A 17,312-nucleotide genomic window follows, 5' to 3' on the forward strand; every position below is an offset into this window, starting at 1 on the left:
TGATTCCCAAGCACCTGCAGCTGGACTCGGGAGAGCTAGCGGGAGGTGCCTGAGCTGGACGCCTCCAGCTGCCCAGGTCCTCCCTAGGGGACTCCAGGTCAGAGCCAAGAACAGACTCCCACTGTGGTGAGAGAGGGAACGGCACGTGTGGGCAGCCTGTGCTGGTCCTGTGGGCCTCTGGAGCCCAGTTGTCTGAGCGGTTGCCCAGTGTGGGGAAGGGCTGCGTCCTCCCAGGGCCCTGGAGGTGGTCCTACGCTCCCTGTAGCCCCTTCAGGTCCTCCCTTCTCCGTCCATGGGGGTCCAGGTGGGCAGAGCTCACCCCGTCTCTGGAGCTGGGAGGAAGAGAGCGCTGATGTTACAGCAGGATCAGGCACACAGCGAGGACGTGGGCATCCCAGCAAGAGGGCTCGGGGACAGTCATCTGGAGGTGGCTAGGGGCAGACCCCAGGGTCCGTGCAGACTGCTGGGAGCCCGTTGTTTGTCCTGACTGGGGCGCTGGCCACAATGTCAGTGCGGGGTACGGAAGGAGAGGTCGCGGGAGCGAGGAGCCTGGCAGGGAAGCCAGGGGCTTGGCGGCACCTTCCCGCCTGCCCCTGACCTGCTGCCAGCCCCTTCGTCTGGCACTGGGCTGCTCCCTGCCCGGGAAGGCGACTGACCCCATGCCTGCACCTCAGCTGGAGGCCGCAGGAGCCCTTCACACCGCGGAGTGGGCTTTGCTGCTGCTGGGCTTCCTGACTTCGCTCCACTTTGGATCCAGGTCTCCATTCGGGGTGGTCACCTTGGCTGGACTGGCCTGGCCTCTCTGCCTCGGCCTGTCTCTGGCGAGTTCCGTCCTCTGTGGCCTCCTCCGGGACCTCCGCAGGCTGTCTCCGGCACCCGCCCTCCTCTGCCGCGTTGGACCTGCTGGCGCGCGCCCTGAGGCCTGCCCGAGAGCAGGCTCACACCCTCCAGGTGTGGCTCCCACGGCTCTCGGACCTGCTGTGTCTTTCCTGCTATAGTTTTGATTTGTTTCCACTTTTATCGCCTTAATCTTTTTATCCTCATAGAATAATTAGAATAAAAATGAAGTGTGGAATCCTGCTGTTACTATTTCTAGTTCACGTGAGGCTATCTGGATGCCCCTCATGGCCTGAGCTCTGCCAGGGTCCCTTCTGTGGAGCCCACGCCCCGGAGGCCTCTCTACAGCCATGCTGGGCTGAGTCCTGAAGCCAGACCCTGCATCCTGCACCCACCCCAGGAGCTGTTGGTGACTGAGGCCGTGGGCACTGGACCCAGCCTGCCCCCTGGCTGAGCAGCTGCAGGAGAGTCTGCACCTGCCCAGGCTGCTGGCTCGGCATCGCCCTCCCTTGCAGGTGCCAAGAGGACCTCGGGCTCAGTGCCGCTCTGCCACAGTGCTGCCCCCTCCTGCCACGTCACCATCCAACTCCAGCACCCCTTCTGCCCCCTCCAGCTGGGGTGAGAACTGCCCGAGACCCTGGGCAGGCTGCATGGGGACAGGCCTCAAAGAGCATGGCCCAGCCTCTGGCCTCAAGGGGCCATGCCCAGCTCCACCCTGTAGCTGACGGTTAGGGCGTGTTGGCAAGGACAGGGCTGACTGAGCCCCAGGCTCCCTCAGCGAGGGGACCGATATTGACAAGGGCACACCCACACCCCAGCCCCGGGACAGGGCTTGAAACCACGAGAGGCCTTCTGTGGAAGCCAGCCAGTGTCCTGTGGGGCACAAAGTCCGCCCAGTGCCACTTCCTGCTCCCCACATCAGGGGCTTGGGAGGGAGGGCAGGGAGCAGCACATTGATGGCCACTGTTCAGGCTCGGAGGCCAGGACAAGGGAGGGCACAGAAGCCGTGGTCAGATGTGGGAGCAGTGGGGTGCATGGGCCCGTCCTCAGCCCCACGCGCATGGAGGGCGGCCCTGATACATTACAGATGTGTGGGCCCAGCCGCCCTAATGAAGTTTTAGATGGTGCTCTCAGAGGCTTCCAGGAAACTGCCGCAAGGCCCCCAGAATTAATGTGCAAATAAATTGCTCATCAAGAGATGCCCAGCCAGAGTCCCCTGGGGCCAGGAACAGCCACCAGACACTCCCAGGCCCAGGGGGTCTGGCCAAGTGACAAGCCAGTGAGGCACTTGTTGGTAGGCGGAGTTGCCCAGGAGGTAGGTCCCCAATGACCAGGGTTCTTACAAGAAGCTGCTGGAAACAAGAGCCGGCCACACTGTGGGCATGGCAGAGACTGGAGTGCTACTCGGCCAGTAGCGGGAGGACCCTCCCCTGGGGTCTTCAGGAACTGGCCCAGACTGCCAGACTGTGAGAGGCCGCCAGGTTTGCCAGCAGCCCAGGAGACCTGGGGGCCATGGACAGGTCCTCCGCCCTCAGGACTGCTTCCCAGTCCAGCCTGCCTGCCACAGGGCCGACAAGACTCAGGGGTGGTGCTTGGACTGGGAAGCCCATGGTGACAGCTGGTGATAGCTCCTGGCCTGGTGCCCTTGGCCAGCCTGGGTGCTCCCCACCCCCTACTCAGGCCACCTGAGGCCTCACAAGGCAGCTGGACACTCTGCCTACTGGACTGCTGGCTCTGCAGAGTGAGGCCAAATCTGAGTCACCAGCTCAGGCTGCAGGCCCAGCCTGTGGAGCATCGGTGCCTGTTCCACACAGGGCAAAGCCCATTGCCCTGAGGACTGCTGGCCAGGGGCACCAGCACCATCGCTGGCCTTGTCCATGGCCTGACTCTTCCAGGGCCTGGCCCAGGTCACACACCTGGACATGGGAGCCAAGGGAACGTGCCAGAGGCTCCGCAGGGCCATGTCCCTCGTTCCTGACGTGAGCCCGAGGCTGGAGGGAGCGTCCAGTGCTGTGGCATCCAAGCCTCTCCAACCCTTGCCCCCACTGCCCTGTGACCCGCACCTCCAGGGACACCACGCCTGAGTGACAGGGCACCTTTGGGGCCCCAGAGGCTCAGAAGCACAATCTGCTTGCAGACTGTGGGTGTGGCCCAAAAAGCACAGGGAAGAACTTGGGAGGGGTGGACACAGTCACAGGTGTCTGCGGGCTGCTGTGGGCAGACACCCTCCGCCCACCAGGCTTCACTGGCACCTGAGGCATCCTACCTGCCGGGGCACCACTCCAGTGCTGCCCCGGGGCATCCACTCCTGGTCCTGGGTGCCCTGTGCCCAGGCTGGCCCTCCAGTGGACGGAGGGTTGGGAGTCCCAGGAGGTACAGGAGTGACTGCTGGCAAAATCAGGAACCTCCCCGCCTGTTCTGTGTGGGTCCTGGAAAGTCAGCCCCGGTCGCCCCCGTGGCTGCTGGGCAGTGGGGGTGGAGTGAGCGAGGGCAGACCTAGGCCCCCGCCACCCTCCCTCCACTCGGCATTGTGAGAGGGAGGTGCTATGGGGACAGAGCAAGGGCGCCCCATGCTGGCTGGACCTGCCCCCGGGGGACGGACAGGGAGGGCAGGGGACCTTCTGCTCCCTGCGCGACCAGCGGGTCTGGTGCTCCTGGTCTGGCTAAAGACACCCCTGTGTGTGTCGTGTGTCCCTGCGTACATCGTGGGTACACAAAGCACATGCGGAGTCTCCGCAAGGCACTGGCCGGCAGGACCCAGGCTGTCTGAGGTCCGGGCAGCACAGGCTGGGGACGCAGCCTTGGGGAGAATCCCTCCTTTGGAAAACCTTTTGGTTTTCCTTTGGGAAACCTCGGCTTGGCTCTTGGACCTTCAGCTAATCTGCTGAGGCCACTGTGCTGCTGGGGGCCGTCTGCTCTGCTCAGGCTGTGGACGTCAGCCACATCTGCGACACAGACAAGCACTGAGCCTGGCAGCGTGAGAGTCACCCTCACAGTCAGCATCTCTGAACGCCCCTGTTACGGAGGAGGAAACAGCTCCGCAGCGGCCCTGCCCAGGCCCGGGGCCGACAGAGCAGCGCCAGGATCTCCCAGCTGCACCCTTACCTGGAATTGCCTGGCGCTGCCCAGGCCCTCAGGGTGGGAGCAGGACTGCCAGTTGGAAGGAAGGGCTGCAAGAGCAGGAGCAGGCCCAGCAGCCAGAAGGACATCGCCAGGGCTGCAGGGGCCCAGGGGTCCTGCCTGGCCTGGGACCTGGATGCCTGTCCCGAACATGCCAATTGCATGCAGGAATCAGGGCCTTGTGCATGTGATCAGGCTCCTCTTGAAAGGATCACAACTGCTGGCCATGCAGGATGTGTCCTCCCAGGCTGTCCCTGGGCTGCAGTGAGGGGGCACACTTCAGGGGCCTGGTCCAGGCAGAGGCGCTGGTTCCTCCAGGAGGATCTTGACCCCATCACAGTCGCCGTGGCAGAGCACTGGGGACCCAGCCTGGAGAGGCCAGTGAGTGGAGGGCAGTGGGTGCCACTGACCCTGGCACCACTGGTCACTGGTCACCACTGGTCAACAGGGCAGGTGTCTGGGCTGGACCCTCAATCCCCCTGGCCCACAGGTGACCGGATCCCGAAGCCAGGAAGCCAGAGCGATGCTCCGCTCCATCCCTCAGGCTGACTTGTTTCGAGATCTCTTCTATGATGAGGAATTCTGTCTCCAAATGCCGTTAGATCTGCAGACCAAAATGAAGTGCAGTTAGTTGATGAATCACTAAATCCCAACGTATCAGGAAGATAGCATTCCATTTGTATCCGGCAAGTGAAACTGACTTCTTTTTATTGACTTAACAGTTGATTGATGTGAACAAATCAAGGGAAATGTGCTCCTTTGATTTGTCTCCAAGTGGGAAATTAGCGACTTAAAGGAGCTTAGAGTGAGTCAGCACCAAAAGGCACCTACGTGGAAATGAGGCTCTGGGCCTTGCCTGGCAGAGTGGAGGGGCAGAGGGGCTTCCTTCTGCTCAGGGAGCCTGGGCCACTAGGACCCGGCCCACCCAGGTGACAAGCTCCTCCCGGAGACCAGAGTGCCCCAAAGCCTGGGCTTTCAGATAGGGTCCGGTCCTCCTCTCAGCCCACCTGTCTTTGGGACCACTGGGCCCCTGCCATCTTCTTCAGGCACAAGACTGTCACTGAGGGGCCTCGATGCCACCCTGGTGGGAGGAGGGGGCTGCTCAGTGAGTGGCATCTGCTGGGGCTGGACTGGGGCCCAGGAAGGGTGACTAGGGGACACCTGGATCCTGACTCTGCTTGGGCTCTGGGCTGTGTCTGTGCTGAAAGTTCAGAAAGGCAGGGCTATTTCCACCAGGACCGTTTCTGGCAGGAAAACCTCAGGTTTCTGATTGGCGTGTGGCACCATGCAGGTCATTTTTGATGGTGCTGAGCTTATGGCCTGGGATAGAAATGCAGACAGGCCTTAGTGGGCAATTTCCTGAAGGCATGCCAGTGGATGACTCTGCTCAGGTCTAGCAGCCCCCCGAGCCACAAGGACGGACCCAGGCCCTGCTCCGGGAATAGTTGTGAAGAGGCTCCTGCTCACTCGCAGCTGCCCCTGCCACCCACCCAGGGATACCATGGGCCCCAGAGACTAGAACATGAACTAGACCCTCCCAAGGGCCACCCCTTCCCTGGTCCCTCAGTGTGACACTGAGCACTTGGGGCCAGCAGAAGCAGGAGGAGTGAGTAGAGAGTGACCTTCCCTCGCAGCTGAGCCCAGGGTGGCCAATACCTCCACCTCCCCTTCTGGAGACGGGGGTGGTCTCCCTCCCCTGGGATGGCTGGGGAAACTGCATTTTAATGTGGCCCCTATTTTCACAGGGGTGGGGCATGGAGTGTGGGACCGTGCACAGTCGGGAGGGAGCCTCCACTCCAGGTCCTGGGGTGGGCGTGGGATGGGGAGGCCCAGGCCCTGCAGAGGGCATGTCCTCAGGAGGCGCCAGGGTGCCCGTGTCCTGATCTCAGCCGTAGCAGGCACCTGGTCCTGGACTTCAGTGCACACTCCGGGAGCATCAGCTGGCCAGCACCCAGGCTGGGGTCTGCATCACCCTCCGCTCTCCTGTGGGCAGGACTCCTGCAGAGTCCGACCCTGCCACATCTGCCCCGCCCTGCCCTGAGTTGGCTGCCCACTGTCCTGCACTGGCTGTGCCGGTCCTGCTCCTGCTGACAGCCTTTCGGGGAGAGTCACAGCAGCTGGGCAGGCAGTGTGCTGGCCCTGTGGGAGGCCAAGCTTCTCTGCCTCCTTTCTGTGGACCATGCTGCCCACCTCAGCAGCCAGTGCCAGCTGGGAGACCACATGGAGCTGACCTCAGGAAAAGCAGAGAACCAGAACCACAGGCCTTGGGGCCTTCTGTGAGCTTCTGCAGGAGGTGGACATGGCCTGGGGCAGCCAGGGTGCCTCCTGGAAGAAGGGAGGTGGGGGCACCAGGCGTGGGGCACAGCCAAGGCAAAGTGTGGTTGGCGAGGTGGTGGGAGGCAGAGACCCAGGTCTCCTAGTCCCCTGGGGCACCCAGCCTGGGGACAAGCATGGGAGGTCTCGGGTGTGCCAGGTCAGAGGAGCTGGCCTGTGGCTCATGCATAATCACAGGGAGTCTGAGCAGGGGCTGCCGGGCCTCTGCCTGGGCAGGGGTGGGGGCAAGGTCATGTGTCCAGCAGCCACTGTGTGGCCTGCAGAAAGGGGTAGCATGGCCCACTGGGGTCACAGCCAGGATGGGGACCAACCCTGGGACATCCGCGGGGCCATCTTTCTGTTGCCATGGCTCCCGGCAGCCACTAATCCTCACCGTTCTGGCTGGACCTCTGCAGTGCCCCGGGCGGGCTTCACCTCACTTGATCCTCCCAGGGCGGCCTGGGGCTGGGGCATGAGCACTGCTCAGAGCACATGCCACCAGGGAGGCAGAGGCAGGTGAGGAGCCCCCAGGCCACCCCTCTGTCCCCAGGCTCCCCAGGGCCCCACATCCAGGGCACTGACAATCTCAGCACAGTGTACTCCAGAGGCTTCTCCGGGAGCCCACAATGGGGTGGTCAGGCAGGTGTGAGGCCTGGGAGCTGGGGCACAGGTCTAGTGGGGGTGCTGCAGGCGGGTGGGGATGGGTCTCCTGCTGGTTCCGGGAGGATCCACCCTGGGAGCCATCACTGTGGGGTCAAGGTGGGGCCCGGTACTCTAGAGGGTGGAGAGGCTTATGCCAGGCAGGGCAAGGCCTGCAGCGGGGCTGTGACCCAGCCTGAGGCCTTCGCCCAAGGCCAGGACAGAGGGAAGGGACCTGGGACAGGAACACCAGCCTGGGAGGAAGGTGTGGGAGAGGCGGCAGTCTTTGAGACCTGCCCTTCAGAGGGTCCCTTCCTCAGGCTTCTTCCCTGCAATCCCCAGGTCCCAGGACAGGGCTGGCCTCGAAGGCTCTCTGGGCCCATGCCTGCTCAGTGCCAGGGCCTCGGACAGTGTCGTGGTTTGTCCCTAGCAAAGTCCCAGGAGAGACAGAGGAGAATGTGGTTGCCCGATGACTTTAACCAGGGTGAACCCTTGCCTGGTCGGTGGTTTCCCTGGCTGTACATTGGAGTGACTGGGCTGACCTCTGGGGTTGGGCCCAGGGCTCAGAGACTGTTCTGGGCTCTGTTCCAGCAAGCACCACCTCTGGTCCAGACCAGGGCCTGAGGCCAGCTCCCATCTCCCCCAATTCCCATAGTGGGAAAGCAGGCCTAGAGAAGGGACCTGGCCTCCAGTGTTTGATGGTGGGAAACCTGGGTCTCCGCCGCAGAGACTGGCTACTGCTGGACCCAGAGTCCTGATGCTGGAGTTGGGAATGTGACCAGGGCTCCTGTTGTGGGGAGCCCCAGGCAGTCAGAGGCAGAGCGGTCCTGGTGCCTGGTATCTTTTGGTGGGTGGACAGTCTAGGGTCTGGATCCAAGGACACTGCCTGCCCCTGCTGCCCCAACTCCTGGAGCAAGCCAGGCCTGGCAGGGACAGTGCAGGTTTGCCACATGGAAATCAAGATGCACGGTCAGACAGGATGTACACAGGTGACCCCCTGACACCTCCTAAGCCCAGGACTGGCCAGGCCCTGCAAGCTGTTCCACTGGCCCTCCACCCTTGGGCGTGGCCATGTCAGGCAGCCCTGACAATCCAAGGGGCCCTGGTGATGGGCAAGTGGGAGAAGGAACAGTGGTGGGACTGAAGCAGAACCAGCCCCATGGCCGGGAGAGGGAGCCCTCCTGGAGACCTGGCCAGGACCCCACCTTCCCTGGCTCACCCGCCCAGCCACATGCTTCCCCTGCTCCAGGGCTTCGCACCTGCAGCTCTCTTCCTCCGGGACCTCCCCATGGAGAAGTGGTCCCTGGCCCCAGGTGCCTGTCAGTTTGTCATTCTGCTTCTCTCTGCATTTATCACAATCTAAAACTTGCTACAATAAAAAAAAATATATTTTTTTGAGTTGGCCATGGTGGCCCATACCTACAATCCCAGAGACTCAGGAGGTTGAGGCAGGAGGATCACCAGTTCAAGGCCAGCCTCAACGATTTAGTGAAACCCTTTCTCAAAAAATAAAAAGGACAGGGATATAACTCAGCAGTTCAGTGGCAGAGTGACCCTGGGTTCAATACCCAGTACAAAAACAATTTTTTTAAAAATCTTTTTCGGTTTATTGCCTGTCTCAGCTATGCTCTGAGCTTGTGGGACAGGAGTAGTTTTACCACAGGCTCAGCTGTACCACCTGAGCACAGCCTGTCACCTCGGAGCCCCCCTTCTAAGTACAGGGAGAGGGTCTGCTGAACCTGCTGGGTGTGCAGCAGACCACACCAGTGTGCTTGGGCAGGCTGCCCGGCCTCCTCATCCCACAGAGCCACCCCCAGGGCCCAGTCCCTGGACCCCAGCCCAGGCTGATCCTGCTTCAAGAGAGGTCCTAGGTGGCCAGGTGGCTCAGCCTACCTGCCACTGCTGCTGTGGCAGCACCTCAGGGAAGGACGTCAGCTTGGTCAGGGCCAGGCTGGCAGCTGCCTCTGGACCAGGGAGGCTCCTCCAACCACAGAGGCAGCTGTGGGCCTGGTGGGGAGGGCAGCAGCCCACAGGCTGACTCTCCTTCCCAGCTGCATTCTCTCCACACTGGGCACCTGACCCTATGTCAGGACAGGGGACCCTATATCCACAGGGGTGGGGTCCATTCAGCCCCCTGGGAGATTGGGGCCTGGGGGTGGGAGAAGGGCAGCTGGAAGATCTAAGTCTGACTAGGGAAGGGTACTGTGAGCCCCAGGGACCAGCCAGGGCCTCCGCAGAAAAGCCGGCACTGGCTTTGAGGCTGGGCTTCCTGGTTCTCCGAGCACTTTTTCTCATTACAAACAGAATCCATGCTCCTGGTAGGAAACGTGGAGTCATAGAGAACATAACAAAGAAAAAGAAGCCAGGTGCAGTGGCACACACCTGTAATCCCATTTCCTCAGGAGGCTGAAACAGGAGGATCACCAAGTTCGAGGCCAGCCTCAGCAACTTAGTGAGAACCTGTCTCAAAATATAATATAAAAAGGGCTGGGATATAGCTTAGTAGTAGAGCACCCTCAATTCAATCCCTAATACCAAAAAATAGAAAGAGGAAAGGAGGAAGGGAGGAAGAAAGGAAGGAAAGAAAGAAGAAAGGAAAGAAAGAAGACAGGAAGGAAGGGAGGGAGGGAGGGAGGAAGGAAGGGAAGAAGGAAGGAAGGAAGGAAGGAAGGAAGGAAGGAAGGAAGAAGACAGTCCAGGTACCTAGCCTCCCTGAGGAGGGAGCTGCCCAGCATCGACCGGAGGGGATCCACATCATGCCCACCTGTGGACAGGCAGCTAGGCTGCTCCCCACGCTCCTCCAGGCCCTGGTGCCTCCGGTTCCACCGCCATCCCAGGAGGCCTCATTCACTCAGACAGTGGACGGGATCCAGGAGCGGGGGAAGGGCCTTGGGGTGGGGTTTCCTCAGGCCCACTCGGTGGTCTCTGCCTAGCAGAAGAGGTCTCAACCGTGTTAAAACCAGGGGCTAGCCCTTGATGGCCCAGCCACACCTGCCCGGTTCACACCTGTGCTTTGGCCCCAGGGAACCCCATTCTGCTACAGCCAGACCTTGCCGCAGATGAACCAGCGCGCACAAAGCATCCTGGGATTCCCAGGACCACTGAACTGGCTGGGGGCACCCTCTACCCCTTCTCCTCTCCTCCCATCTCAGAGTGTCCTCCATAACCTCGCTCCTTCCTCAGACTAGGAGGAGGCTAGAGGGACCCCGTTGGCCCTCCACTGGTCTGCGACCCAGAGTGGACAGCAAGAGAGCAGGGTGGGGGCAGGGACCGTCATCAGAGTCACGGGCTACGGGACAAGGGCTGCAGAGGTCTTGGGAATGACCCAGGGCCAGGGCTGGCGACCCGCGGGGAACCGGGCAGGGGAAGTGTCCGCGCCATTCCCACCCACTCGCTCCGGAGCTCGGCCGCCCGCCCGCACGTGACCCGCCTCGACACCCCCACCTCGCCCTCATCCTGCCTCTTCCCCCGCGCAGCAAGCACACCGACCCCCGCTAGAGCCCCGCCCCCGCCCGACCCGCACTCGCCCCGCCCCCGCCCCACCGCCTCCCCTCGCGGCGCCCGGAGCAGCGATCACTGCGCGGACGCTGCTTCGGGAACCGGAGGGAGCCGCTGGCCAGGTGAGTGCCGCCGCCCCGCGCTCCGCATCCCGCGCGGGAGCCCCTGCCCTGCGCCCTGCCCTGCGCCCTGCCCGGGGTCCCGCTCAGGTCTAGGTTACGGTCTCCGAAGGTCTCAGCGCTCTGCGCAAAACCCTGGTCTGGGGTCCAGCTGCGCACCCAGTACCTGAGGCGCGCCCAGGCTCCCACGCACCCCCGGGGCACCCGCGGGACTCGCCTGCGGGTGCCCTATGTCCCCCTCTGTCTGCTGTTCGGACTGGGCAGCTGCACCCTGTCTCTCCTCGGCCCCCTTCCCTCGCCGCCCTCAGGCCTCTGGTTCTGGAGGCCACCCCGTGTGCAGAAGGATCAGGGCAGAAGCTACAAGGGACCCAGGTGACCCTGCTCTGCCCACCGCACCCCCGAGTAGGATCTCCCTACTGTGGACGCCGCCGTGGGCTGGTCCCCAGAGCAGGGACCGGTGACCCAGGAGGGTTCGGAGGCTGGGGCCGGTGGGAGTTCAGGAAACCTGGAGACAGCAGGAGCCTAGGGCGCAGGATGGATGTCTGGCGAGGTGGGGTCTTAGATTGGGCGTGGGGGAAGGAGGAGGGAGGTGGTGGCAGGTGGCATGCACCCAGCCAAGGGTCTCCAAGCTGTGGGCAGAGCCAATCAGCTCTGGGGCCCAAGGCCTGGTGCAGGATCAAGGCCTGGGGTTCTGGAGGTGCCTTCCGCAACTGGGAAGGCTGGGGCGAGCCTGCCGGCTGGGAACAGAGCCCCCACCTACCCGAGGCTGGGTACTGTCTTGGCACCCACCCCTCCAGGAAATCAAGAATGCCCTGTCCAACCCAGGTCCTGCCAGCTGCCAGGTATGTCCCAAGGCAAGGAGGCTAGGAGCCAGGTCACCCAAAACCAAACAGTTCCAACAAGTGTGTTAGAACAGTCCCCAAGCCCTGGGGTTGGGATGGGACCAGAGCCAGCACTGATTTCCTCAGGGAAGTAACAGTGGAGATTTCCAAAGAAGTTGAAGGGGTTGAAGGTGGTCTTGAAATATCTCCTGACCATGCAGGCCCTTCTGAGCCCCTAAGAGGGTCTGTGCAGCTCTGAACTGCCTACTCACCTGCCTGTTTCCCCCAATGTGGGGAGGATACCGCCCCTGGCCCCAGACTGCCCTGAGGACACTGGAGGGGCAGGAGTGGGAGTTGCCATTGGCTGTGCAGCCAGAGCTTTGTTGGTGGGGAGGTGATTCCCAACAGGGGAAACAGAGGTCAGGAACTTGTCCAGGGGAGGGTGCGGGATTAGGCTGCTGTCTTAGCCAGGATGCAGTCCATACTGGCTCCTGCCACACAAGAAAACACCTGTGTGCTCTCCCCCAGTGAGGCAGGGACAGGGGAGTGCCCTAGCTGCAGCTACCTGATGATGCTGGCTGAGGCAGACTTCACTGGGGGCTGACCTGACCATGGCTGCCAGGCCTAGAGGGACTAGGTACTGAGTCCCAGGCCCCCCAACCCACCTGCCTCTCCCAGGACCCTGGGCAGGTGCCCTTCCTGATGCTGGGGAGAAGAAGCTGAGCTACGTGGGGTGGCCTGGGAGCAGTGACTGAGTGCCGGGCACTGCACTGGCTACTTCATCCTGAGCTTATGTCTTGTGTTCAGTAACTTTGCCAGGGCTCAGAGAAGCAGCAGCACACGGCCAGCCTGGACGAAGGTGGGCAGGCCAGGCCTGCTCTTGGTGCCACGAGAGTAGGCCAGCTGAGTCGATCCTCTCCTGGGGAGGTTCTGGGCGCCACAGGCCCCACTGTCAGTTCCTTCCTGCTGAATCCTCCCCCACTAAAAGGGACCCAGGGCAATTTTTCACAGGTGCATACTTTTTGAGACTAAGTTTGCTGCTTCTGGTCAATGGCCTTGCAGTATTAGCTTCCAAGAGGCTGGAACAGCACAGGGGCCTGTTTCCTTTTTTTGCTGCTATGAAGTGCAGCTGGGGAGTTGAAATGTTTACAGGACAGCAGAGGTGGGAGCCCGAGAGTCTGCTGAGCTCTCTTGGGACTGGGCAACTGGGTGCCTGGGAGTGGCCTCAGGAGCCCCAAGCAGCTGAAAGCTGCAGACAGGAGGAACTTACTTAAGATCAATCATGTGTTCAAGAGTCCAGGGTCTGTGATGGAGAGGGCCTGAGCCACCCCCACAAGTAGGCAGCCCACCTGTAGGGCTGCTTGGCCATCTCTGTCTAGCCCTACTCGGGCCTCAAGGGACATGGACTGGAAGCCCTTCTTTGGTGTTCTGGGGGGAGGGTGACCACAACCCATTCATCTCATTCACCTGCTCACAGTGCCTGCTGTCACAGACCACAGCCCTCCTGGAGTTCTCTCTCCACGGATGGCTGTGGGAGCCATAAACGTAGCTTTAAATGTTCAATTTCCTTTGGAAATGTGATGGCGCCCTTGGGGTCAGGACCTGGGAACAGGCAAGCAAGCCCCCTGCTGTCCTCCAGGGCCAGCTTTCAGAGCACCTGTGTCTGAGACTCCTCGGGGAGTCTCACTCTTGGTCACGTGCAGATGCAGGTTGAAGCAAGGGGTACCCCTTTCCCAGGCCCGGACAGGCCTTCAGACCCAAGGACTCAGAGTGTAGCCAGAGGTCTCCCTGGCACCGCCTTAGATCACTGTCAGTCACCTCCGAAGGTCATCTGCCTCGACCTTGTGTAGGTAGGCTGCAGCACACCTCAGGAATGTTCACAGCACCCACCCAGCACCGGGGCCCTCTCCTTTCTGGCTCAGGGCTCCCCACATAGGAGGACTCCAAGTGGCAGCCTGGTCTCTCCGGGGTGCACCAGTTTCCAGCTCCTCTTTGCTGATGGAAGCATGTTGTCCTGACACCGGGTGGTGCTTCCCTCCTGACTCTGGTCCCTCCTTGTCCTTGATGCTGTGCTGCGCAGTGGCCATGGGGTTTATTGTGACTTTCCTCTGCTGGTGGCACAGTTCGTCTGCGGTTCTGGGAGACACTTTTCTGCCCTTTCTGGCTTTGCCCTGTAGCCCTGCTTGACCTTCTAGTCCACTGTGTTGGGCTCCCTCAGCCCCCTTTAGTTCACTGATTATCTGTTCAACACGGATAATCCAGACTGGAGCTGATCCCAACTTTGCTGGGCTTAGGTTTTGTTTGTGCATTTTAAATTACTGTATTTATTCATGTCAAAGTTCTATTTTTAAAAATAGACACCTGTTCGTTTTACTTTTAAAAGTCAATTTATAGGGTCTGGGTGCAGTGACCATGCTTATAATGCCAGCAACTCAGGGCTGATGCAGGAGGATCACAAGTTCAAGGTCAGCCTGGGAAGATTAGTGTGACCCGCTGGATTCCGTCCCCATCACCTTCCCATCAAAATTCAATTTCCTTCACAACCTTTGTCCAGGCCTTTCTTGAGGACCCTAACACACGAAGCAGTCCAGGCTAACTCCCAGGGCCCTGCTGCGCCTAAGGTGAGCCCATGGCCCATCCCCCTGTGACTCTCCAGGCTGGCTCGCCAGTGCTGAGGAGCCTGGCCCGGACCTGGAGGTGCAGGTGTGGACCCCAGGGGAGGGAGGCCTCCCTGTCTTCCAGGCTACGTGCCCGTGCCCAGGCCGTGATATCCCCTGTCCTGGCAGTGGTGTGGGGATCCCCTGACATGGCACGGGTCACTTAGGTGGCTGAGTGTGCTGAGTGGCACCACCTAGGGGCTCCGTGGGTCCAGGGTGGCTGTCCTTCAGTGCCCTTCCTCCTGGGCAGGTGGCCACTTCCCCTTGAGCATCATCTTCTTAAGAAAGAGGCACTCGACACCTGCCTGCCCTGGACCTGCTATGCGATGTCCTCCTCCAGCCCCGTGCCCTCCTGGTCTGTCTCCTTGCTGTCACCTTCTATACATTTTTGGCTCCTGTGCTGTTTCTCCCATCACTCAGCCCCATGTCACCTGCCCTGGAGTGCTCAGGCCGTGGCCACTGTCCAGGTGCAGGGCTTCTCAAAACAGGCTGCAGGGAGGTGGACACCATGTGCCAGGGGTAGCATTGCCTACAGCCAGGTGGACGCTGGCAGAGCCTCCTAGGGGAGGAAGGCCCAGGCCCTGTGGAGCCCAGCCTCCCTCTCTCCCAGTAGAGCTGGGCTGTGGTCACCGTGTGGCCTACAGGTCGGCTGGGTGCTGCACACCTGCTCTGAGACTCCAAGAGGCCTCAGGGAGACTGAAGGACATCAGTGGCTGGGCCAGGGGACTAGAGTGGGAGGTCACAGGGCGGCCATGGTGGCTATCGACAGCCAGGTCTGTCTCTGCTCAGCAGGACACCCTCCTGCTGACCGTGGTGGCTCTTCCTTCCTCCCTGGGCTTGTTTTCCAAACGATTTGCTTAATGTGATTCCCGGCCCAGTTGAACATGACTAATCGTGTTTACCCGCCATCGGGCGGGATGGAGCGGGCAGGAGGAAGGAATGTTGTCTGCCCCGCTCACCGCACCCGTCCTTCCCTCTAGAGTCGGCCGTGGCCCCCCCGCTCGGCCTCAGCCTCCACCATGGAGCCCCTGTTCCCAGACTCCACGCAGGGCTGGAACACCTCGGCTGACCCTGGAGGTGGCCCCAACGGGACGCAGGGAGCACCGGCCCCTTCGGTGGGCGCCCGGGCAGTGCTGGTGCCCTTGCTGTACCTGCTGGTATGTGTGGTGGGGCTGGGCGGCAACACGCTGGTCATCTACGTGGTCCTGCGCCACGCCAAGATGAAGACGGTCACCAACGTGTACATCCTCAACCTGGCTGTGGCTGATGTGCTGCTCATGCTGGGGCTGCCCTTCCTAGCCACGCAGAACGCTGTCTCCTACTGGCCCTTCGGCCCCTTCCTGTGCCGCCTGGTCATGACGCTGGACGGCATCAACCAGTTCACCAGCATCTTCTGCCTGACGGTCATGAGCGTGGACCGCTACTTGGCCGTGGTCCACCCGCTGCGCTCTGCCCGGTGGCGCCGCCCGCGGGTGGCCAAGCTGGCCAGTGCGGCCGTCTGGGCCTTCTCTCTGCTCATGTCGCTGCCGCTGCTGGTCTTCGCCGATGTCCAGGAGGGCTGGGGCACCTGCAACCTCAGCTGGCCAGAGCCGGTGGGCCTGTGGGGCACTGCCTTCATCACCTACACGTCCCTGCTGGGCTTCTTCGGACCACTGCTGGTCATCTGCCTCTGCTACCTGCTGATCGTGGTGAAGGTGAAGGCGGCGGGCGTGCGCGTGGGCCAGGCGCGGCGGCGGCGGTCGGAACGCAAGGTGACCCGCATGGTGGTGGTGGTGGTGCTGGTGTTCGTGGGCTGCTGGCTGCCCTTCTTCATCGTCAACATTGTCAACCTGGCCTTCACGCTGCCTGAGGAGCCCGCCTCCGCCGGCCTCTACTTCTTCGTGGTGGTCCTGTCCTATGCCAACAGCTGCGCCAACCCCCTGCTCTATGGCTTCCTCTCTGACAACTTCCGCCAGAGCTTCCGGAAGGTTCTGTGCCTCCGTGGGGGCTACGGTGCAGAGGATGCAGACACCATGGAGCCACGGCTGGACAAGAGCGGGCGGCCACAGGAGGTGGCGCTGCCTGTGCGCAGTTGTGAGGCCAACGGGCGTGTACAGACAAGCCGGCTGTGAGACCACAGCAGTGTCCAGGTCCTGGTGGCTGCCCAGTGCCCAGCCCAGGCCCTGAGCGCATGAAGGTGCCCCTCCCAGGGCTGCGAGGTGGATGCTCCTCAGTGGCCATGTGAGGATGGGGCTGAGGGGGCCAGGCTGGGTGTGGACACGGCAGGACTGGTGTCTCAGTGACCATCTGGCCACCATCCTGTCCCCCTGCACAGGCCAGGTTCTGGGGAGGAAGAAGGGGCTCAGTTGTGCCCCAGGAAGTACCTGGGCCCCGATCCTGGCCAGCCAACATCAGCTGTCCAAACTGGAGAGCGGTTTGTCCAGGCAGCCAGCTGTGGGGAGATGTGCCTCCCAACCATTGGTGTGAGCCCATGGCCCACCCGAGTCTGTGCTGGGGCTCTGCCCCACTCACTGCATGTGCCCTTGTCTTTGAGCTCCGATCACCTGGTCACAGACACCATGGTACGCTCAACTCCAGCCTTTGCTCCCCAAGCTCCCGGGGCCCAGCGGCCACCCCAGCCCCTTGCTGGCCCTGTAACCACAATGACCTCAGAGTGGAAGATGCAAAGCTATGCTGGCCTTGGGCAGCCAGCATGAACTGGGATCCCAGTGGACACACTTTCCTTGGGGCCTCTGCCCACCCGCCTGCCCTCCACCACCTTACATGGCCCTGCATCTGTTACCTCTGTCCAGTAGGAGAGCAAGGGACCACCCAGGCTCCTTGGTGGGGCTGGGGGGAGGGGCCTGCACAGAGACCGAGCATGGCCACACTGGTGGGGGTTTAGCCCAGAGGGCCCCGCCAGGGGCAGGGAGGCGTCCCTGAGGTCCTCTGCCTGGAGCGGGGCTCTGGGCCAGGAGGCAGCACGTAGCCATCTGGAGGGACCACGCTGTGCAGGTCAGCACAAATGCCAACAGGTGGGCCCTGAGGAATGGCCCCTCCTCTAGGTTAGAACTGCCCAGCCCCCTAGGAGGGTGCAGGGCCAGGCTGAGCAGAGCTGGGCAGGACAAAGGCCAGGCCATGCTGCTGGGCGGCAGGCGCCACCCTCAGCCAGAGGCCAAGCCTGGACACGCGTCCTGTGTGCTGAGGGTACTTGTGTTCGAGAACCTGCTCCCTGAATGAATTAGAGAATAAATGTTTGATTCTTCCCCAAAGCAAATATTGTCCCTGGAGCCGAGTGAGCCAGCGGGAACCAGTGTATGGCAGGTATG

General features: G+C 61.8%; 1 protein-coding gene across 1 annotated transcript; it reads left to right on the forward strand.

The window, feature by feature from the left end:
- Nucleotides 1-15,010: 15,010 nt before the first annotated feature.
- On the forward strand, nt 15,011-16,480 carry SSTR5 (somatostatin receptor 5). The gene has a single exon (XM_079120252.1). The coding sequence runs from the start codon at nt 15,024-15,026 to the stop codon at nt 16,113-16,115; it is 1,092 nt and encodes a 363-aa protein (XP_078976378.1). The 5' UTR covers nt 15,011-15,023; the 3' UTR covers nt 16,116-16,480.
- The last annotated feature ends 832 nt before the right edge of the window (nt 16,481-17,312 follow it).

This window comes from Sciurus vulgaris (assembly GCF_902686455.1).
Source record: "Sciurus vulgaris genome assembly, chromosome: 18".
Taxonomy (NCBI): domain Eukaryota; kingdom Metazoa; phylum Chordata; class Mammalia; order Rodentia; family Sciuridae; genus Sciurus; species Sciurus vulgaris.

What these genes read in the sequence shown, in the direction of transcription:
- SSTR5 (XM_079120252.1), top strand. Translation starts at nt 15,024, where the DNA reads ATGGAGCCCCTGTTCCCAGACTCCACGCAGGGCTGGAACACCTCGGCT.